A 24179-nucleotide genomic window follows, 5' to 3' on the forward strand; every position below is an offset into this window, starting at 1 on the left:
AACCTCATCCCCAGACGGGGCTGAAATAAAGAGATACTTCAGGTTTATGGATATAAATACTGTAAATGGATTTGCTAGCCACAATCTAGCCTCTCAGCCACGTCAGACCAGGCCACTTTTTCTGTGATCTAAATGCAGCTAATTGACAATAAGAGAATTTTTCCCCCTAGGACAGCAGCAAAGCTAATAGAAGAATTTCATGCACAGCTCCTAAAACAAGTCATGCTTGTGCAAAGTGGGAACGCGTGTGTGCTTGCCTGCCTCTTCCGCAGCCCGGTTCAAAACGGCTCAAGACCCAGTAGTGGGCCGTGTCCCAGGGGTTTGGGGACCCCTGCTTTAAATAAATCACATAGCCAACCCCTAAACCCGTGGTGGCGAACTGATGGCACGCGTGCCACAGGCGGCACGCAGAGGCCTCTCTGTGGGCACGCGCGCCGTCGCCCCAGTCCTAGGCCTTCAGCTGGGTTTTATAAAACCTTTTCGCTTTAGGCCTCTGCCGTGCGCAAAAAAATAAAATAAAAATGGTTCAATCAGTCAATCAGTTTGAAATTCTCGCGGGGAAAAATAAGGATCTCACAAAGTTGGAATGGATTGATTGAACTTTTTAGTCCCACCTAGTCTGCCATTACCACTGCAGCCACGCCCACCCAATTGACCACCCCCACCCCCAATGGGCCACCCCCACCCCCAATGGGCCACGCCCACCCGGCACATGACGATACATAAGTGGGTTTTGGGTTGCAGTTTGGGCACTCGGTCTCTAAAAGGTTCGCCATCCCTGCCCTAAACCAAGCCATTTCTGATGCTTAACATTTCTCCAGTTGAACTAGTTACATTGGCAGCATTGCCATTTTCCTACATTTAATTCTCCTCACTGCACGAAACGTCTTGTTTTGCCCTTCTTTTGCTGCGTAGCTTGAGTGACTCCTCTATAATTTCCTCTCTTGAATTTTAACTGAAGACGGGATTTAATTGCAGCCATCGTGTAAACGTGTTCCCACATGCCAGTCGAAGCTTGACTACGTGGAAAGCGGTTTTAGCACATTTTTCCCGGAAATTTACGACCTTTGTCCTAACAACTGAAAGCTGCGTGCTGATGGGATTCCTTCTCTCTTTTATTTACAGATTTACGGAAGAATGTCTGTCTGCCATTGGGAAAACCATAGGTAAGGCAGAAAAGAGTCCGGGTGCAAGTCAGGTGTCAACTCTACAGATGAACATCTTGGTTAGCTTCTGGGCAGAGGGAAGTCCTGAGCAAGCGATGAAACGGGCTTGTTTGGAATCTCTTTTCCATGCCCAGTTCATGGTGCTAAATTGTCTGTCGGAACCATGACATCAGGACTGAATGCCGCCATGCAGCTGATAGGGCACACAGCTCAAGGAGCAGAATAAGTGAGGGTTGAAGGAGGAAACTAACCCCAAACGCTGACATGGCCTTCACCGTGTCTGCCACTGGTGATTCTTCAAGAGCTGGTGGGCTCTAAAATCTGTTTCTGGGAACCACTCTTGGAAAGCAGCTGTCAGTCCAGAGTACTCAAAGGGACCTTACAAGTTGATGTCATATAATGCAGTGGTTTCTGCATTTACATCTGTATGTGCCTTTGTCCCAATATGTTGGCCTGCTCCACCCAGTGAGGCAGGAAACGGAGAGCAACAGCGCTTAGACTTATGTACCGCTTCACAGGGCTTTACAGCCCTTTACAGGGCTTTACAGCCCTCAGGGCTTTACAGCCTGTAGATAGATAGATAGATAGATAGATAGATAGATAGATAGATAGATAGATAGATAGATAGATAGATAGATAGATAGATAGACAGACAGACAGACAGACAGACAGACAGACAGACAGACAGACAGACAGACAGACAGACAGGATGGATGTTGTTAGCTGCGAAGTCATGTCCAACCCATCGTGACCCAATGGACAATGTTCCTCCAGGCCTTCCTGTCCTCCACCATCTTCTGGAGTCCATTTAAGCTCACGCCTCCTGCTTCAGTGACTCCATCCAGCCGCCTCATTCTCTGTCATCCCCTTCTTCTCTTGCCCTCCACCTTTCCCAGCATTAGGCTCTTCTCCAGTGAGTCCTTCCTTCTCATGAGGTGGCCAAAGGATTTGAGTTTTAGCTTCAGGATCTGGCCTTCTAAAGAGCAGTCAGGGTTGATCTCCTCTAGGACTGACTGGTTTGATCACCTTGCAGTCCAAGGGACTCGCAGGAGTCTTCTCCAGCACCATAGTTCAAAGGCCTCAATTCTTTGGCGCTCAGCCTTTTTTATGGTCCAACTTTCACTGCCATACATCGCAACTGGGAAAACCATAGCCTTGACTATACGCACTTTTGTTGACGATAGATAGATAGATAGATAGATAGATAGATAGATAGATAGATAGATAGATAGATAGATAGTTGTTGTTAGTTGCGAAGTCGTCCAACCCATTGCGACCCCATGGATGATGGATCTATCCCTGGATTGATCTATCTGGCTGAACAACATAAATTCTGGTCCCAATTGTGGCCGTAAGTCGAGGACTGCCTGTAGATCAGAAGAGGACTGTCCAAAGGCATTTAAAAAAACAAATGTTATCTCAGTACTGAGGTCAGGTAAAACTGGTTTAACCCACTCTCTGTTTTTTATTGCAGTTAATCTTGTCCGAATAATACCAAATGGACTCCTGGTGTTTTTTCCTTCATATCCAATCATGAATAAAAACCTGGAATATTGGAGAGTAGGTTTCTGCTTTGGGGAACAGACTAGCCCTTGGATCAGGAGGGGGGTGTCTCCAAATTTGGCAACTTTAAGACTTTGGATTTCAACTTCAACAGTCTGGCTGGGGAATTCTGGGAGTTGAAGTCACAAATGACTTAGGTGAGCGATTAGAAGGGGCACTCATCAAATTTGGAGATGACACTAAGCTGGCAGGAATATCAAACACCCCAGATGATAGGCTTTTAAGATCCAGATGGATCTTGACAGACTTGTTCACTGGCCCCTATCCAACAAAATGAAACTCCGTGTAGAGAAAAGCAAATAAAAAACAAATACAGATTAGGTGAAACCTGAATCAACAGCAGTAACTGTGAGAGGGATAATAATAATAATGATGATGATGATGTAAGGGACCTTGTAGGTCATCTAGTCCAACCCCTTGCTCAGCCAGAAATCCTAGTGGACAATCACTTAAATATGAGCCAGCCTTGTGCGGCAGCTGCCAAATAATCTAATGCAACCCTAAGTTGCACTAACAGGGATAGAATCAAGATCACATGAAGTATTTGTACCATTTTGAGCGCCTGTTACTCGTCCCAGCTTCTGCCAACCTAGCAGTTCGAAAGCACGTAAAAATGCAAGTAGAAAAATAGGGACCACTATGGTGGGAAGGTAACAGCGTTCCGTGCGCCTTTGGCGTCTAGTCATGCCGGCCACATGACCACGGAGACGTCCTTGGACAAGCGCTGGCTCTTCGGCTTTGAAACGGAGATGAGCACCGGCCCCTAGAGTCGGAAACAACTAGCACGCATGTGTGGGGGGACCTTTTATCTTTTTATAAAGCCTTAGTAAGACCATGCCTGGAATACTGCATCCAGTTTTAGTCACCTTATTATAAAAAAATATGTTGAGACGTTAGAAAGAGTGCAGAGAAGAGCGACAAAGATGTTTCGGGGGTGGGAGGCTGAAACGAACTGGGTATGGATAGTCTAGAGAAAAGAAGGACTAGGGGTGACACGATAGCAGTGTTCCAATATTTGAGGGGCTGCCACAAAGAAAAGGGGGTGACCCTATTTTCCAAAGCACCCGAAGACAAGACAAGAAACAATGGATGGAAACTAGTCAGGGAAAGAAGCAACTTATAACTTAAGGAGAAACTTCCTTAACAGATCAAATAACCAGTGGAACAACTTGCCTTCAGAAGTTATGGGTGCTCTGTCACTGGAGGCTTTGAAGAGGTCCCTTTCAACTCTTATAGATCATATAGATCTTATAGATCATATAGTAGCTGTGACTAGGGGGGCTTTCGCCCAGGTTCGCCTGGTGCGCCAGTTGCGGCCCTATCTAGACCGGGATGCCCTACGTACGGTCACTCACGCGCTCGTGACCTCTCGTCTTGACTACTGCAACGCTCTCTACATGGGGCTTCCCTTGAAGACCACTCGGAGGCTTCAGCTGGTACAGAATGCAGCCGCGAGAGTTGTCTTGGGAGTTTCCCGGTACTCCCATGTTACACCTTTGCTCCGCGAGCTGCATTGGTTGCCGGTTGTCTTCCGGGTGAGATTCAAGGTTTTGGTAATGGTTTTTAAGGCCCTACATGGCAGGGGTCCGGAGTACCTCGGGGACCACCTGCTGCCGGCGTCAACTTCCCTCCGCCCTGTGCGTTCCCACAGAGAGGGCCTCCTCAGGGTGCCACCGGTCAGAGAATGTCGGCTGGTGGCCCCCAGGGGGAGGGCCTTCTCTGTGGGCGCTCCGGCTTTATGTAATCAGCTGCCGGTCGAGCTCTGGATGGCACCTGACCTTCGCTCCTTCCGACGCGGTCTGAAGACCCATCTATTTGTACAAGCCGGCCTGGCCTGATGGGGATATGTTGGGGTTTTAATAGGGATTTTTAATGGGGATTTTTATATTGTATATTGTTACCGACTGTTTTAACTGGGCTATTATTTAATTCTTTTTTAATTTTTGTATCTCGTATTTTTTATGTATGCCCTGTTCACCGCCCTGAGTCCTTCGGGAGAAGGGCGGTATACAAATACAATAAAACTTAAAACTTAAACTTATTGTTTTATGTTCCTCGAAAAACTCCCAGAATTCCCTAGCCAGCCATGACATGCTGGCTGGGAAACTCTGGGAGTTGAAGTCCACAAGTCTTAAAGTGGCCAGGTTTGGAGAGCCCTCCCTTACACGATGGGGGAGTCCTCCCTATTCTTATTTTAATCTCATCTCTTCTGTCTCTGCTCTGCCAGGCCCATGATATTGGAAGGAAAATAGAAGCCCTGAAGCCCATGTTTGTAGAACCGAGGCACAAAGGAACATTCACAGAGGTCAGTCAGACTTCATCGTAATTTGTTGTGGTTTTTTTCCCCCCCTAAGAAATTACTTTTCTTTCAGAGCCCTTGAGCCCTTTGAGATTTCCTTACTAATTGGCTTAGTGATGGATTCAGCAGCTTTCATAAATTTTACCCTCGGCTTGCTGACTAAAGAAAAATATTTGGCCCAGAAAGATGTAAAATGTAAGTGAGCCAAAATATATTCCTAATATTAGATGATGATAGTTTAATGCTTTGAGGTTCCAATAAGGGTTATGCCTCAAGACGACTCTTGAAAGAGATCCGCCCAGAATTGGCCCTTGAGGGGAGATTGATCATAAAAGAGTGCACGGACAAGTCCTCCTCAAGTCTTCTGGATAATGTTTTTCAATTCTCTTAAGGTGCTTGGGGTTCTGCTTCTTCAAAACTGCAGAAATTCCTTGGATGAGAAGCGAAATGTTTTCAAAGAAAACCCCATGAAAGTCCAGTTGCCTTTTGGAAAAGCACCTTTGGGACAACCATAACCTGGATGGTTGAGAATCTCCATAGACACAAAGCCAGTGTGCTGTCCCCACTCACTCACTCACTCACTCACATACATAGCAATTTTTTTAATATTCCCCAGCAGCTGCCTTCACCAAAAACCCAGACTGTCCCAATTAAGTCTAGCCAAAAGCAGACCGGTGATAGTCCATAGAGCAGGGGGTCTTCAAACTTGGCCCTTTTATGACTTCTGGACTTCAACTCCCAGAATTCCTCAGCCAGGTCTTCAAATGTGGCCCTTTATGACTTCTGGACTTCAACTCCCAGAATTCCTCAGCCAGGTCTTCAAATGTGGCCCTTTATGACTTCTGGACTTCAACTCCCAGAATTCCTCAGCCAGGTCTTCAAACTTGGCCCTTTTATGACTTCTGGACTTCAACGTTCCATCACTTTCTATGGGGGGTGAGTTTTTACCCCCCGTAGATAGGGCTCGCAACTTGGGAGTCCTCCTGGATGCACGGCTTACCTTAGAAGATCATGTAGTAGCCGTGACCAGGGGGGCTTTCGCACAGGTTCGCCTGGTGCGGCAGTTGCGGCCCTATCTAGACCGGGATGCCCTGTGTACGGTCACTCATGCGCTCGTGACCTCTCGTCTTGACTATTGCAATGCTCTCTACATGGGGCTTCCCTTGAAGACCACTCGGAGGCTCCAACTGGTACAGAATGCGGCCGCGAGAGTTGTCTTGGGAGTTTCCCGGTACTCCCATGTTACACCTTTGCTCCGCGAGCTGCATTGGTTACCAGTTGTCTTCCGGGTGAGGTTCAAGGTCTTAGTGATGGTTTTCAAGTCCTTACATGGCATGGGTCCAGAATACCTCGGGGACCACCTGCTGCCGGCGTCGACTCCCCTCCGCCCCGTGCGTTCCCACAGAGAGGGCCTCCTCAGGGTGCCTCCAGTCAGAGAATGTCGACTGGTGGCCCCCAGGGGGAGGGCCTTCTCTGTGGGCGCTCCGGCTTTGTGGAATCAGCTGCCGGTTGAGCTCCGGATGGCACCGGATCTCCGCTCCTTCCGGCGCGGGTTAAAGACCCATTTATTTGAACAAGCTGGCCTGGCCTGATGGGGAATTACTTAGGGTTTTAATATTTATATATATATTTTATTGTTTTTATTGTGGGCAATAATTTAATTCTTTTTTAACTTTTGTACTTTTGTAGTTTTAAGATATGCCCTGTTCACCGCCCTGAGTCCTTCGGGAGAAGGGCGGTATAAAAATTTAATTAAAAGTAAATAAATAAAAAAAAAAGTAAACTCCCAGAATTCCTCAGCCAGGTCTTCAGAGTTGGCCCTTTATGACTTCTGGACTTCAACTCCCAGAATTCCTCAGCCAGGTCTTCAAACCTGGCCCTTTTATGACTTCTGGACTTCAACTCCCAGAATTCCTCAGCCAGGTCTTCAAATGTGGCCCTTTATGACTTCTGGACTTCAACTCCCAGAATTCCTCAGCCAGGTCTTCAAACCTGGCCCTTTTATGACTTCTGGACTTCAACTCCCAGAATTCCTCAGCCAGGTCTTCAAATGTGGCCCTTTATGACTTCTGGACTTCAACTCCCAGAATTCCTCAGCCAGGTCTTCAAACTTGGCCCTTTTATGACTTGTGAACTTCAACTCCCAGAATTCCTCAGCCAGGTCTTCAAATGTGGCCCTTTTATGACTTCTGGACTTCAACTCCCAGAATTCCTCACCCAGGTCTTCAAACTTGGCCCTTTTATGACTTGTGAACTTCAACTCCCAGAATTCCTCACCCAGGTCTTCAAACGTGGCCCTTTTATGACTTGTGGACTTCAACTCCCAGAATTCCTCAGCCAGGCAGACTGGGGAGTTCTGTGTCACTGCGTGTTTTTTTAGTTTTGCCAGCTTCGCTCATTCTGGGTGTTGAAGTCCACAGTCATAAAAGGGCCAAGTTTGAAGAGCCCTGCCATAGAGCAATGGCCAATGAGTCCACAAGGCACTTGAAAGTTCCCCAAACAAGACAAATCTACCAGGCAAAATTAAATCCACCACACAAGAGAAAGAAAAGTCAAGAGTTCACAGGGCACAATCCAAAATCAAGGTGTGTAGTCGATCCAAAGCAAGGCAGCGATCACAACCACCAAGAAACAGGCAGCTAGGCAAGGAACGCATTATCTCCAACCTCATCTCCATCTGTCTGCTGGCTAAATAGCCAGCTTCTGGTGCAGCCCATGGAGAGGGACAGGGCTGCCTCCTCACTGCTGGGCTGACCTTCACTAGTTGGGCTGACCTTCACTGCTCCTGCCTTTTCTCTGCCCTACCTGTTCTGGAATCAGGTGCAGAAAGCACTTCCTCCCCTCATCGCTGGCCAGCTGCAGCGGCACACTTCCCCCACCTGAAGCCTCGGGGCTGTCCTGCTGCAGCTGTGCTTCAGCCAACGCCCTCTCAGCCAGCTGCTGAGAGCCATTGACCAACTCCTCCCCTCCTGACGTGCCCAGGACTGGTTCATCCTCCTCCAAACTGACATCTGGAGAGGTATCTGGGAGAGTCGTCATAGCCACAGAACCATCTTTTTACACCTTTCCTGAAAGCCAGGAGAGTGGAGGCCCGGTCTTACCTCTGGGCAGAGGGAGACTGTTCCATAGGAGGGGAGCAATGGCGACAGTCTTCCTGAACCCCCGCCAGTTGGACTTCTTTGGTTGAGTCCACCATACCATCTCTGCCTGACCTGATGGGATGGGCTAATACAGGGGTGTCAAACTCGCAACGTCGTGTGACGTGTTGTGACGTATCGCGACTTTTTCCTCCATTGCCGGCAATGGGGTGGGTGCGGTTTTGGCACGACGCATCCAGCCTGGGCTAATATAACAGGACAAAAATGACTCCATAGGTCATTTTATTTATTTATTTATTTAGAACAAGGGTAGAGAGCTTATGGCCCTTTTATGACTTGTGGACTGGTCGGCTCAGGAATTCTGGGAGTTGAAGTCCACAAATCATAAAGGGGCCACAGTTCCCTACCTCTGATTTAGAAGATCAGGTAAAATCCCGCCAGCTCTGTTTGGCTAAGTTTGAGATTGTTTTTAAATCTCACTTAGCTCTTGGGGTGTGTGTTTTGTGGATATTATACAAAAACCAGCTTGTTTGATTGTTGGTGACGCAATGAATTTTGCAAACCCAGTCAGTGGGCTAATGGGGGTATTGGGCAGCCGATGCGTGACTCACCATTCTGGGGGTTGCCAACTAAAGGCTACATGGTTTGGGGCCATGGTCACTATATCATCATTTTTTGGGAAACACTGGATTAGTAAATGCTGAGTTATATAAAAAAAGCTATTTTTACTCAGTAAGAGTGAAGGCACTGTCCCTTGGGAACAGGGAAAGAATTATGTGTTTTTTGTATTTTTTGGACCTTCTTGTGTGAGTAGCAAGGATTTTTCTGTTTTGTTTTGCTCAGCACAACTGACGAATTTTTTTTTATTGAAAAGTTTTATAAAGGCTACAATGTTATCCCATCCCCAAACCCCCCCTAAACCCCCCTCCCCCACTTCCCAAAGCTGGTTACAGGGTTACAAATATATAGTAATCATAATCTAGCTAACATTGATCGACTATATAAATAACCAAATACATAATACACTTTAACCCGCCTATAACATAATTACAAACACTCTAAAATATCCAACTTATAAAAAAAATTATAACAATCTAAAATTTACTCATAAGCTAAATGGAACTTTTTAGTCCCATATTTTTTCTGAATATAATCTATCCACCTTCTCCAAACCGAAATGTATCTTTCTTGTGAATGATCCTTCAAGTAAGCAGAAATCTTAGCCATTTCTGCTAAATTTGACACTTTAAGCATCCACTCCTCTATAGTAGGCAGGCAGTCCTTCTTCCAATATTGCGCTACCAATAACCTCACAATATTGCCCTACCAATAACTGACAAATTTCTTATTGCAGCTGGAAGAGGCCGGGGCTAATATGAGTTGATCAGTTATCATGAACGGTAGCAACTCTTAGTTTAAAGCAGTGTTTTCCTATTATTATTATTATTATTATTATTATTATTATTATTATTATTATTATTATTATTATTATTATTATTATTATTATTAAAAACAAAGTTGAAATTCAAAATACAGAACTCCAAAAAAATTCCAAAAGGACAAAAAATAACACCCCCCCCACAAAACACAAAACAATCGAAGCATTATAAAGGTGCATTAGAAAAGGACATTATACCCATACTATCCTCTCTAGTTAAATACTGATTAATATATTATTACAACATTAGTCGCAAATAGATTTCAGTAGTTTAATTTTTTTTTTGGAGGGCTTGTTTCACAAGGAGTGGGAACTAATGTGGTGTTTTCCAATCTTGATTACTTGCAAGCGGGAAGAACGCAGCTTGAATATACGTCCCGTTCAGGACTTCGCTTTTATTATGCACTCTACATGGGGCTGCCCTGGAAAAATATCCAGACGCGTCCGTTGCTTCATAATGCGGTGGTGCCGTGGTTCCGATCAATGAGACCAGTAAAAAAGAAAAAGGTTTCCTTAAAGAACATATTTATTTGGCTACATAGCATCAGCAGGATCAAAAGTGAAACCATGATTGAAGTTCCCCCTCCAAAGTTTACAATGTTACAAAGTTGAACTTCCCACCCCAACAATGTGTCATAAATCATACTTGTGCGGGCTTTCTAACCAAGCTGTGGCCCCTGCCAAAATGCAATCAGCAATGACCTTGGTTCCCACGGGACAATTTATTATTTTTTGTCTAACCTTAAAAGCACACATACGCCCCCCCTCTCCCATCCTGCGGTGATCAAAAAACGAAGGGAAAACGGCTTCAGCCAAATTCGTCTGTAGAGTTTGACAGGTGGCTTGAATGGTTTTGTGCAAGCCTGGATTTGCACATGTGTCACCTCTCTTGCAGGATCTGCATTGGCTGCCCATTCAAGGTGCCGGTTGTGACCTTGAAGCCCTGCATGGCTTGCAGTTGGGTTATTTAAAGGGCCAACTTTCCCCAGCCACATCTAGTGGATCCACCAGAGCAGGGAGGCATGGAATGTGACGGGTCCCCTCTCTTAACATCATCCTTAAGGAGATGAGATTGGCCCTCACCATGACACACTTTCACAAAGCCCTAGAACAGGGGTAGGCAACCTTGGCTCTTTTATGACTCGTGGACTTCAACTCCCAGAATTCCTGAGCCAGCATGGGGGAACTATGGCCCCCCTCATGACTTGCGGACTTCAACTCCCAGAGTTCCTGAGCCAGGATGGCTCAGCTTGGAAACCTCTCACTTTCCCCTTAGCATGGTTGGCTCAGGAATTCTGGGAGTTGAAGTCTACGAATCATAAAAGAGCCAAGGTTGCCTACCCCTGCCCCATAAGACCTGGTTCTGCCAGTAGGCCTAGGGCCGGGGTAGGCAACCTTGGCTCTTTTATGACCCCTGACCTATATGTTTCCCCAGCATGGGTGGCTGGGGAATTCTGGGAGTGAAAGTTGCCAAGCTTGGAGACCCCAGAACTAGAGCATATAATGAATAATAGGGTTGGAGATCTTCTAGTCCAGCCCCCTGTTCAAGTAGGTAGTCCTAGACATATTGAATAGAGAAAAGAGTCTGGATAGAGTTCCCTAGAACAGGGGTAGGCAACCTTGGCTCTTTTATGACGCATGGACGTCAACTCCCAGAATTCCTCAGCCAGCATGGGGGAACTATGGCCCCGTTCATGACTCGTGGACTTCAACTCCTAGAATTCCTGAGCCAGCATGGGGGAACTATGGCTCCTTCATGACTTGGCGACTTCAACTCCCAGAATTCCTCAGCCAGCATGGGGGAACTATGGCCCCCTCATGACTCGTGGACTTCAACTCTCAGAATTTCTGGGCCAGCATGGCTCAGCTTGGAAACCTCTCCCTTTCCCCTCAGCATGGCTGGCTCAGGAATTCTGGGAGTTGAAGTCCACAAGTCACAAAAGAGCCAAGGTTGCCTACCCCTGGACTAGGGATCCCAGAGTGGTATGGTGCCCATAACGTGGCTGATCTGACTGTTGTTGCCAGGGTGTCTGTGTGTGTGTGTGTGTGTGTGTGTGTGTGTGTGTGTGTGTGTGTGTGTTGATTGAGTTTTGTTGAGTTTTATCTTTGTAAGTCACCTGGAGTCACTGTGAGTGAGTTGAGCAGCCATATGAATTTTCTTCATGAATTAATGCTATTAAATAAATTAACAGGTAGTTCTCAACCTGTGGCCGCAGCTGAGCCCAAATTTTCCATTGCTAAGGAAGGCACTTGTTAAATGAGTTGCTCTTCATTTTACGACTTTTTTTTTGCCACAATTGTTAAGCGAATTACTGCAGTTCCTAAGTGAATCAGTGATTGTTACACAAATCTGGCTTGCCTCATTGACTTGGCTTGCTGGAAGCCAGCTGGAAAGGTTACAAATGGGGATCGCATCACGCTGGGAGAGTGCAACGGTCATAAATACAATGCCAGTTGCCAAGTGCCCCAAATCCGATCACGTGATCGTGGGGATGCCGCAGTGGTCGTAAGTAAAATCCTGGCCACAAGTCGCTTTTTTCAATGCCGTTGCAACTTCGAACAGTCACTAAATGAACCAATTGCATGTCGAAAACTACCTGCACTTGAAGTGAATTCCTAGCTTTTTCATGCAAACATACCTTGCTGATTGCTTTTCAGTTTTTTTCCAACACAGAAAGTTACAGAGAGGACCTGTAATTGCTGGTATAATCAGACCCTTTTTTTTATTACCGTATTTTCCGGCGTATAAGACGACTTTTTAACCCATGAAAATCATCTCAAAAGTTGGGGGGTCGTCTTATACGCCCAGTCGTCTTATACGCTGGAAAATCAGCGAGCCCGGGAAGGCACGCCCTCCCCTCTCACTGTGGAGGAAGCAGGGCAGGCTGGCGTCTGGCGGGAGCCGGCAGGGCAGTCCTGTGCACGCGCACGCTCCCTGGCTGTTAAGGAGTGCGTGTGCAGGACTGCCCTGCCGGCTCCCGCCCGACGCTCTTCCCTCTTGCAGCATCCCCGAGGACTCCTTAGGAGCCGGGGAGCGATGCTGCCTCAAGAGGGAAGAGCGTCGGGCGGGAGCCGGCAGGGCAGTCCTGCACACGTGCGCACTCCCTGGCTGCTAAGGAGTGCTCCTTAACAGCCAGGGAGCGCGCACGTGCGCAGGACTGCCCTGCCGGCTCCCGCCAGACGCCAGCCTGCCCTGCTTCCTCCACAATGAGAGGGGAGGGCGTGCCTTCCCGGGCTCGCTGATTTTCTGGCGTATAAGACGAAAAATCTTGAAAATCATCTCAAAAGTTGGGGGGGGGGGTCGTCTTATACGCCCAGTCGTCTTATACGCCGGAAAATACGGTACTCTCTTTTGGATGCAGCCGTTCCAGAATTAATGTTATTTCTTAAATGCTTCCAAAAGAACTAAGTACATTTTGGAATAAAATATCTTCCTTCATCTGGATTCACTCTGAGGAGAATGCACATGCAGGACCCTTTAGACAGTGCATGATGTTAATGTTCTAGTGAGACTAACTAGGTGTATCCAGAAAGAACAGTGTGTGGTGTCCTTGGGGTTCTCTGAGCTTGTTTTCTTTCAGATGTTTCATTACCCAAACTAGGGACTAGCTGACAACCTCCATGTCTTTAACCACTGAGCCATTGCGCCCCTTGGTTGACATTAGTTTGTTGATAAATGTATCCACTGATCATGAGCATCTCTATGAGGCCACAATTCAGTGAATTCGCATTTCCTTAATGAAATCATTGGTGTCTTCTTTTCCTAATTCATGCATTTCCTTTATTGGCATCTATAGCACGAAATAATTACAGTATGTATTGCCTTGCACGTAGCTTCCCAAAACATAACGGACACAAATAATAAGCGTGGTTTGTTTTTTTAATTTTCCTTGGAAAGTGATGTCATTCAGCTTCTGCATGAATATATCTGCGGGTGTTTTCCAATGAGAGATGGTTCTATTTGTTTAATTACACACGATGAGTGAAGCATAAAACAGGATTCTAAAATTATCCCATGTATTCTTGCTAGATAAAAGTACAGTCTGTTAATCTTTTCATTTGAATTAATTTAATTTCTCCCCTAGGTTATGGATGCCTATTATGAAAAGGTTGTCTGCCCCAAATCAAATGGTGCTATTTTCTTGGCTGTGTGCCGGGGAAAGGTACGTGCCGTTCAAATTATATACAGTATTTAAATATTTTATATATATATATATTGTGACTGCTGTTACTTTTTAAAATTCAGATCCTGTCCCAGTTCAAAATCCAGAATCGTAAAGTTCTAGAATGAGAGCGGTTTATATTCAAGCTATATAGGTCAGCATAAACCTGAGTATGTTCCATAGCAGTGTTTTTTCCAAACTTGGCAATTTTAAGATGGGTGACCTTCAACTCTCAGAATTTCCCAGCCAGCACTTCTGGTAAGTGCTCCACACATCTCAGAACTGCCAAGTTTGAAAAACACTGGTGGAAACTAGCGCCAGTGTTCTCCTGTCCAAATAATAATCAGGTACAATTCCAGTTAACTTTGCCAGATAAGCCGACATCGACTGCATAGTACCACCTGAGGCTTTGCATGTGGCTTATTTTGCACACATTGCATTTCCTCCAATCTACAGCCAGCTTGTGGGCTGAGGAATTCTGGGAATAGATGTGTACACATCTTAAAAGTTGCCAAGATTGAGACACACTGCTCTCTTGCATGCACTGGAAGTCATCGTCTGATTGCCAAAAAAGTGCAAGGGGGCTTTGTTTTTGAATTGTGGTTCTGGAGAAGACTCTTCAGAGTCCCCCGGGCTGCAAGGAGATCCAATCAGTCGATCCTGAAAGAAATCAACCCTGACTGTCCTTTAGAAGGACAGTGTCAACGCTACAAACGAATTTGGCTGAAGCCGTTTCCACTCGGTTTTCGGTTGCCACAGAATTGGAAGGGGGGGAGGGGACATACTTTTAAGTTTAGAAAGAACAATAAATTGTCCCGTGGGAACCAAGGTCATTGCTGACTGCATTTTGGCAGGCTGAAACTTCCCTTACAAAGCCCACACAAGTAGTTAATTGGGAATGTGATTTATGACACATTACTGGGGCGGGAAGTTCCACTTTGTAACATTGTCACCTTTGGGAGGGAACTTCAGTCTTGGTTTCACTTTTGATCGTGCTGATACTTTGTAGCCAAATAAATATGTGCTTTAAGGAAACTTCTTGCCTCGGAGTTCTGTTTTTCCTGGTCTCATCTATCGGAACCGTGACAGACAGATGCTGAAGCTGAAGCTCAAATAATTTGGCCACCTAATGAGAAGGGAGGACTCATTGGAGAAGACCCTGATGTTGGGAAAGATGGAGGGCAAGAGAAGAAGGGGACGACAGAGGAGGCGATGATTAGATCGTGCCATTGTCCCGATGAAGATGAATTTGGGCAAAGTCCGGGAGACAGTGGAGGACAGGGGGGTGGTCTGGCCATGCTGTGGTCCATGGACTCGAGAAGAATCGGGCATGACTTAGCAACTGAACAGCAAACAGCAAGAATGAATGAATGAACCTTTATTGTCAAAGTACAACCATGTATACATTGAGATTAGCTGAGCCTCCCTTCGTGCTCCCACCCCCCAACTCACAGTGACAACAAACCCTCCATCTTATTACACCATGTGAACTAATTGGACCACACACCAGCCTCGCAAGTCAATTCTGTATAAAGTTTATAAAATTATTTCCCGTTCAAAAGCCTAACAGCCCACGGATAAAAGCTGTTTTTCAGCCTGTTGGTGCGGCTGGCTATACTCCTATATCTCCTACCCGATGGTAGGAGAGTAAAGAGGTACCGTCCAGGGTGTGAGGAGGAGGCTAAAGACTCAAACAGTTATTAACTCTTTGGATGGCAGGTTTTCATTGACCTCTGCAGAACTCTCGAGAGCCCTCAAAATCGGGCAAAGCTAAGAACAGAACAGAACAGAGGATAAGAGTAGAGTAGAATTAGAATTAGAATGGAATAGAAATACAATACAATACAATAGAATAAACAGATTGTAGAATAGAATAAAATAGAATAGAATAGAATAGAATAGAATAGAATAGAAGAATAGAATAGAATAGAATAGAATAGAATAGAATAGAATAGAATAGAATAGAATAGAATAGAATAGAATAGAATAGAATAGAATAGAATAGAATAGAATAGAATAGAATAGAATAGAATTCTTCATTGGCCAAGTGTGATTGAACACACAAGGAATTTGTCTCCGGTGAATAAGCTGTAAAATAAAATCCATCTTTCCCAACATCGGGGTCTTTTCCAAGGAGTCCTGTCCTTTCATTAGGTGGCCAGAGTATTTGAGCTTAAACTTAAGGATCTGTCCTTCTACAGAACCGTCGGGGTTGATTTCCTTTAGGATCTAAACTTAAAATAAGCAATAGTGCTGAGACCTATACACCAGCCCTACAATGCTCTACAGTGCACTCTGGTTTACAGAGTCACTATGTTGTTCCCAACAACCTGGGTCCTCCTTTTACCGACCTCGGAAGGATGGAAGGCTGAGTCAACCTTTATTTAGCCAGTCGGGATCAAACTCCAGGCTGTGGACAGTTTGCCTGCAATACTGCATTTAGCCATTGCGCCACCAGGACTAAGCTGCCACCCCACCTGTCAAAAAATTCTGAGTGTATGATGCAATGTGAGGCAGCACCTTGATTCCTGCAGACATGTTGATAAAACACATGATTTGCCTTCAGGCTAGCGAAGGTTTGGACTTTGCTGATAAGAATGGACGAGGCGTCATCATCACTGGGCTTCCATACCCCCCTCTCAAAGACCCCAGGATCATGTTAAAGATGCAATTTTTGGATGAGATGAAGACAAAAGATGCCAATGGGCAGGTAAGGCGAGAGACATTGCTTTGATCACAGAAAACATGTCAAAGTTTGAAATGTTTTCTTCCAAAACATTCCATTTTTGACCTTGCAATGGCCTCGTTGGACTCCACCAGGAATATCCTGCCTGTTTTTGAGTTGGTAAATCTGGATTTTGTTCTTTCCCCTCTTTTCGTATGGATTTCTGTCTTGATTTCTTGGGCTACAGGCATTGTTGCTGAATGCTTTCCAAATGGAATGAACCGAGCTCGTAAACATTCTTAGCACTCATCATTTTGGTAGGATATTTGGGGTAGTTTGTGGCTATTGCCCTTGTTACATGTGAAACAGACAATCTTGTTTTCCACTTCAATTATTATGGAAGCCTACCAGTAAATCACGGTCTTCTCATCTGTCTGCAGTCTAGACAGAATGATGTACACATCAAATACGTGACAAGCTCCTTTATGTTGCTAGATTTAATTGGGATTTTGTTTTGGATAGCGGTTTAAGTAATTTCCCAGAACTGGGCCTGCAACTTTCCCCTGTTCTGACTAACTATAGATTAAAGCACTGACATAGTTCTTGTAAGATGGAGCACGGATGAAATTTTTAAACCGTTGCCTGGCCTTTTTCTGTTTTGTTGTTGTTTTTTCTGTAAAGGCTGGGAATTAAAAAAACAGAAGACAGCTCTGTAAAATAAAGCTGATGTCAACACTGCTAACATTGGATGTTTTTGCGTTGGCAACAGATGGAGATGCAGCCATTTTCTTTTTTTCGCTTTTAGAGTTCGATGATGCTGGGGAGAGGGGTGGGTGGAAAATGTGCCTGAGAGTCTAGCTAGACACAATAAGGCTGAACCTAGCGTGAGAACCAAGGTTATTGAAATAAGAGATGATAAGAAATGGCGAGCTTCAAACTAATTGGGGAATGTGATTTATGACTGTTAATTGGAGGAGGGAATTGTGCTTTGATACTATGTGCTCAGGGGAGGGGAAATTCAGATTTTGGCTTCGACTGTGTACGTGCCGATGCTATGCTACTCGAATAAAGATTCTTTAAGGTAAACAACGCCTCGAAGTTCTTTGAAGAGTTTTCACATCTGTCGGAACCATGACAGCTATATTCTTTCCGCCCTATTTAGTATTTGTCTGGAAGCACCTGGTACAAGCAGCAGGCTTCTCGTGCCGTGAACCAAGCTATCGGAAGAGTTATCCGACATCGGCAAGATTATGGCGCCATTTTCCTCTGCGACCAAAGGTGTCCTTTCCTCCCGGTGGACTTTTCTACCATTAATGCTAACTTACTCCTTCTCATCTACTGAATGTAGAGATCAGATATATTTGCGCAGGTAGTTCTTGACTTACAACAGTTCATTTACTGACCGTTCAAAGGCACAACAGCACTGGAAAAAAGTGACTTATGACACTTTTTTTTTCACGCTTATGACCATGGCAGCCTCCCCATGGTCATGTGATCAAAATTTGGCCGCTTGGCAACTGACTCATATTTATGACGGTTGCCACGCCTGGGGTCACGGGATCAGCTTTTGCAACCTCCTGGCAAGCAAAATTAATGGGGAAGCCAGATTCCGTTAACAACTGTGTATTAACTTAACAACCGCAGTGATTCACTTAAGAAATGTCTCACTTGGCCACAAAAACTTTGGACTCTATAGTCAAGGACTACCTGTACTAAAAAAAAAAAAAAGAGCTGTGGGGAAGATCCTCTGCCAAATGGGGACGGGAAAGTGGATTTGCGAATCCTAGGGCCTGAAGTAACCTCAGAGGCCTTCTAGTCTAACCCCCTGCTCATCCCAGACACATGTTGCCCAGTTTATTGTTGAAAACTTCCAGTCATGGAGCACCCACAAGTTTGTGAGGCAAGCTATTCCACTGATCAATTGCTCTGTGTTCAAAAAAATTCTCCTTACTACTAGGTTGGATCACTGTTTTAGCAAGCTTCCACCCATAACTTCTGCCCTCTGCTGCTTTGGGGAATAAATCAAATCCCCTCCTCTGTGTGGCAGCTGCTGAAGTAGTTGAAGATAGTTACCATGTCCCCCCTAATCTTTTTCTATGATATGCTAGGGCCAGGGGTAGGCAACCTTGGCTCTTCTATGACTCATGGACTTCAAGTCCCAGAATTCCTGAGCCAGCATGGGGGAACTATGGCCCTCTCATGACTTGCGGACTTCAACTCCCAGAATTCCTGAGCCAGCATGGAGGAGCTAAGGCTCCCTCATGACTTGCAGACTTCAACTCCCAGAATTCCTGAGCCAGAATGGCTCAGCTTGGAAACTCCCTTTCCCCTCAGCATGGCTGGCTCAGGAATTCTGGGAGTTGAAGTCCACGAATCATAAAAGAGCCAAGGTTGCCTACCCCTGTGCTAGGCATACCTAGCTCCCTCAATCGTTCATCATACAATTTAGCCTCCAGACCTTTTACTAAAAAAAACCCAAGGCAGCAGTTTTTAACTAAATTTTAAGGTTTTTGTAATATTTTGCAAGTACAAGTTTCAAAGTGCTTCTTTTCATTAATGGCAGTCAAAGAGCGCCAAGCGTTCGGCCAATTCCATTCCCTTTCTAAAATACCTTGGGAATATATCCTAAGGAAGGGTTAGGAACGTACGTAGTTCTCAATTTATAACGGAGCCCTGGGGGGTGGAAAAGATGACTTACGACCATTTTTCTTACGTGGTCATGTGATCAAAATTCAGACAATCGGCCACCGGCTCCTATTTATGGTGATTTCGGTGTCCCAGGGTCACGTGATCACCTTTTTTGACCTTCAGACAAGCAAACTCAGTGTTCAGCTTTAAATTAGTAACAGTGGTGGTGATTCACTTAACGTCGGTGACGAGACAGGTCATAAAATGAGGCAAAAGTCACTTAACAAATGTCTCGCTCCGCAGCTGAAATTTGGGGTTGTTGTGGTCGTAACAGCCTTGGTGGAGCAGTGGGCTAATGCCTCCTTAAGTAACACCAGCTGCCTGCAATTAGTGCAGGTTCGCATCCCACCAGGCTCAAGGTTGACTCAGCCTTCCATCCTTCCGAGGTAGGTAAAATGAGGACCCAGATTGTTGGGGGCAATTAAGCTGACTTTGTAATAATGCCGCTTGGGGTGTGTGTGAAAGCCCTAATAAGCAGGCATATACATAGAATGAAGGCTACTGCTAAGCTTGTAAGCCGCCCTGAGTCTTCGGAGAAGGGCGGGATATAAATGGAATTAAAATTTAAAAAAAAATTACCTGTAATCTTCTTGTCAGGGCTGACTATAATTCTTCAATTCCCCACAGGTTCACGCAGACGGATACAAAAGCCAACTTGCCCTCTTGGGTCCGCCCTCACGTTAAAACCTATGAAAACTTTGGACATGCTATCAGGGACGTTTCTCAATTCTTCCGTACTCTCCAACAGTCTGTAAGTATAAAACAGCAACACCTTGAGGGTGGGGGGAGAAAGTCACCAAATTATCTGAGGTTCTGCTTTGGTGAGGACGTCAGACATTTAAAGCATTTGCCCGCAGCCTTTTTTTTTAGAATCTTGATCCAGTTTCAGGATCAGCAGCTATTGTCAGTTTGACCTAATACCTTTTTAACAAAAGTGTTTGGATGCCTTCCAGTGTAACAGGGAGGAGTCAAAGGAGATTTTTGGAAATAGGTATTTGTAGCTCAGGGTTGAAATGAGGGGTCCTTGGTGCTCTCGGAGCTTGGGTGTTTTCTTGCCGACGTTTCATTAACAAACTAGGTAACATCATCCGTGCTAGTCCACTGATGCTAGCCCTGGTGATGCTACCTTGTTTGGATAATGAAACGTCTGCAAGAAAACGACCAAGCTCAGGGGGCACCAAGGACCCCACAGGTCTCCTTCTCCTCTTCCTCTTCCTCTCCACAAACCTCTACTCTCTTCTAGCCCTGGTGATGCTACCTAGTTAGGTCATGAAACGTCTGCAAGAAAACAACCAAGCTCAAAGGGCACCAAGGACCCCACAGTCGTTGTCCTCCTCCTCCTCCTCCTCCTCCTCCTCCTCCTCCTCCTCTCCACAAACCTCCACTCTCTTCTAGCCCTGATGATGTTATCTAGTTTGGGTAACAAAACGTCTGCAAGTAAATAACCAAGGTCAGGGAAGGACCAAGGCCTCCTAATTGGTTGAAACACTAAATTATTTTGTTTGGTAATTTTAAGTTCAAAGGCCTTTGGATTAGTTAACAATATAAAATATATCCAAACACTGTTCGATCACCCACTCAGGTGCAAGGGTCTCCTCTGAATTTTACATCCAAGCCTGTTAGGATAACAATTGGGTCCCATTTTGTAATTCATTTGACTTGAGACGGCTGTTTCATCCGATTGGTTATCCCAAAAGGCATCTGGACTTGCTTGGTTTTTTTACCTTTGAAAAATGTTCGGCTCCTGGGGAAAAAAACAACCAAGAAACTCCAGTTGTCTTTTGGAAAAAGCACCTTTGGGACAACCAGGACCTGAATGATGGAGAATTTCCATAGACTTTCTCGTCCAGGGGTGTCAGATTGTCATCCCATGGGTCATGCCGAAACCGCCCCTACCCGATTGCCGGCAATGGGGACAAAAATCACGACACGTCTCGTGGCGTTGCAAGTTTGACAACCCCGATCTAGTCAGTCAATTGAATTGGGGACTGAGTTCAGTCCTTGGAGTGAATCAGCACAGCTGATCTGTTTTCTAGTGGCTTGATAGCTTTAGTTTTAGGGAATTCTCTCAAGTGGGAATTTGGCAGAGCAGGACATTCTTTTTCCTAGGAATAAATAAATAACTCTTTTAAGAACTGCTTCAATTACGCAGTTGCTGCGCCCGTTTTAAGAGCTGAAATTTCCTCTGATGGCAAATGGATGTTTCTTTTCAAGAACAGTTTGAATATTCCCTCACATTTGGTTTATTTGTTTTACTGATGCTCACCCATCTCGCGGTTGACGCAAGTCTCGCCGACTTCATTACTTTCTCATGAGTTCACTGTCCTGCCTGTTTAACTCTGTTTATGCCTACCACCCTGACCAATCAATGCAGGAATACAAGGCTCAGTACGATGGTGAACCTTAGCGCCCCCCCCCCCCCAAAAAAACACCTCCAGTTAATTCAAGATGGCTATGATCACTCCAGGAAGATTAACCTGCTTCCACGGTTGAAATTCTAAAATTTCAACTTGGAATACTGCATCCAGTTTTGTTCACCGCATTATGAAAAAAGATGCTGAGACTTTGGGGAAATTGCAGAGAGGAGCAACCAGAATGATTAAAGGCCTGTAGACTAAAACACAGGAAGGAACAGTTGCAGGAATTGGGTATGGCCAATCTGGAGAAAAGGGGGACCAGGAGTGACACGACAACGGTATTGCAGTACTTGAGGGGCTGCCCCAAAAAATAGGGGTTCAAATTATTCTCCAGAGCACCAGAAGGCAAGACAAGAAACAATGGATGGAAACTCATCAAGGAGAGAAGCAACCTAGAACTAAGGAGAAGCTTCCTAACAGTGAGGATAATTAACCAGTGGAACTCCTTGCCTCCAGAAGCGGTGAATACTCCAACACTGGAAGTCTTTAAGAAGAGACTGGACGGCCATTTGTCTGAAACAGTTAGGGTCTCCTGTTTTTGCAGGAGGTTGGACTAGAACAGAGCTTTCCAACCAGTGGTACGGGTACCACCTGTGGTACATTGGCACCTGGCAGGTGGTACGCGACCATCCTAGAAAAGTGGGTAGCGGGGGGAGGGGAATGAGCTGAACCGGTGGCAGCACCGCACAAGCCTGAGCGAGAGACAGCTGGAGCTGCAGGGCTGTCAGGGCTCAGCGGAAGCGCCTGGATCAGCACCAGGCTCCAGCTGGAGCTCGGCGCTGATCCCGGCACATCTGCTGAGCCCAGAAGAAGCGCCGATCAGCCGGAATGTTGCAGCATCTCCAGGGTCTTGTGATTTACATTCAGATGCTTGGCAACTGATTGATATTTATGACGGTCACAGTGTCCCAGGGTCATGTGAAGTGACCAAAACCCGCTGCAACCACCCAGCAGATTGGGGGGGAATAAAAACCAAACACCCCCTACCCCACCCCCGCTGCCAATCCTCAACAGAAATGCTCACAACAATGAAAACCTCGGACAGGAGGAAGAGCGCCGCCGGGCGGGCAGGCAGGTGTCTTGCTTGGCTGTGGCTTGGGGGGCACTTTTTTCAGTGCCATTGTAATTTCCATCAGTCACTAAGTGAACTGTTGTAAGTCGAGGACTACCTGTACTTCATCACTTTTTTTCCTTTTTTTTTTTTTGGTCATGTTTTTGACACCTTGCTAGGCAACTGGGGGTACTCGGATGTTGCCGTATCCTAAAAGTGGCACAATGGGTGAAAAGGTTGAAAAGCCCTGGACTAGAAGACCTCCAAAATCCCTTAGAAGTCTTCTATAACTATGTAACTAAATTTAATTGCAAGCTATCAGATCATTATGCTTTATAAGTGAGAGATTCCTATTTACTGCCAAGATACAGTCTGTGTGCATGCGTGCATACGTACCAATTCTAATGCCAAAGCATCTCAAAGCAGTTTCCAAGAGAATATTTTAAAATGCGTAACAACTCATGTACTAAAATGATATCTGAAAACAATCGATTGAAACGAGCATGTCACCCTTTGCTAGCTGCCCAGAATCTCCTTATGAGTGAGATGGGTGGCATATAAACGTAATAACTACATAAAATGAATAAAACATTTATTTTCTAATATGCATAGCAGGAAGGCCTGAGTGAAGTTTCTGATCAGACATTAAAAGAAGGGACAGTAGAAGGCTGTCATATCTGAAGGGGGAGCATCCCTGTATAGACCTACTGTATAAAAGGCCACTAAATTGCCTTGACAGATTTTATTTTCCTGGGCTCCAAGATCACTGCAGACGGGGACTGTAGCCAAGAAATTAAAAGACGCTTGCTCCTGGGGAGGAAAGCCATGGCAAATCTAGACAGCACACTAAAAAGCAGAGACGTCACCCTGTCAACAAAAGTGCGTATAGTCAAGGCTATGGTCTTCCCAGCTGCAATGTATGGCAGTGAAAGCTAGACCATAAGAAAGGCCGAGCGCCAAAGAATTGAGGCCTTTGAACTATGGTGCTGGAGAAGACTCCTGCGAGTCCCTTGGACTGCAAGGCGATCAAACCGGTCAGTCCTAGAGTAGATCAACCCTGACTGCTCTTTAGAAGGCCAGATCCTGAAGCTGAAACTCAAATCCTTTGGCCACCTAATGAGAAGGAAGGACTCCCTGGAGAAGAGCCTAATGCTGGGAAAGATGGAGGGCAAGAGAAGAAGGGGACGACAGAGAATGAGGTGGCTGGATGGAGTCACTGAAGCAGTAGGTGTGAGCCTAAATCAGACATGTCAAACACAAGGCCCGGGGGCCGGATCCGGCCCGCGAAGTGGTTTCATGTGGCCCGCAAAGCCGTCCTGGAAACAGTGAGGGAATGACCCCCGCTGCCTTGGCCCTGGCCCAGAGACCCTCAGATCTGTCCCACTCCTGCCCAGGCCCCCATAGGCACCCTTGATGCGAATGATGTAGAGCTGGCCATGCCCACGCAGTAGGCCATACGCACTCTAGCCACACCCACCCAGTAGGCCACGCCCACCCTGGCCATACCCACCCGGCCCCCTAAGGGCAACCACAATGCTGGTGCCTTGGTGGAGCAGTGGGCTAATGCCTCCTTAAGTAACACCAGCTGCCTGCAATTATTGCAGGTTCGCATCCCACCAGGCTCAAGGTTG

At 45.8% G+C, this 24179-nt stretch overlaps 1 protein-coding gene across 1 annotated transcript in view; it reads left to right on the plus strand.

The window, feature by feature from the left end:
• RTEL1 (regulator of telomere elongation helicase 1) overlaps nucleotides 1–24179 on the plus strand; it is a 177222-nt gene that overhangs the window by 97086 nt on the left and 55957 nt on the right. Inside the window, exons 19-25 of the mRNA XM_081323881.1 lie at nucleotides 1126–1166; nucleotides 2641–2726; nucleotides 4957–5034; nucleotides 13650–13727; nucleotides 16294–16437; nucleotides 17555–17670; nucleotides 19708–19831. Coding sequence (XP_081180007.1) covers nucleotides 1126–1166; nucleotides 2641–2726; nucleotides 4957–5034; nucleotides 13650–13727; nucleotides 16294–16437; nucleotides 17555–17670; nucleotides 19708–19831 — 667 coding nt within the window. The remainder of the gene's footprint in view (nucleotides 1–1125; nucleotides 1167–2640; nucleotides 2727–4956; nucleotides 5035–13649; nucleotides 13728–16293; nucleotides 16438–17554; nucleotides 17671–19707; nucleotides 19832–24179) is intronic.

Source organism: Vipera berus (assembly GCF_964194415.1).
Source record: "Vipera berus genome assembly, chromosome: 3".
Taxonomy (NCBI): domain Eukaryota; kingdom Metazoa; phylum Chordata; class Lepidosauria; order Squamata; family Viperidae; genus Vipera; species Vipera berus.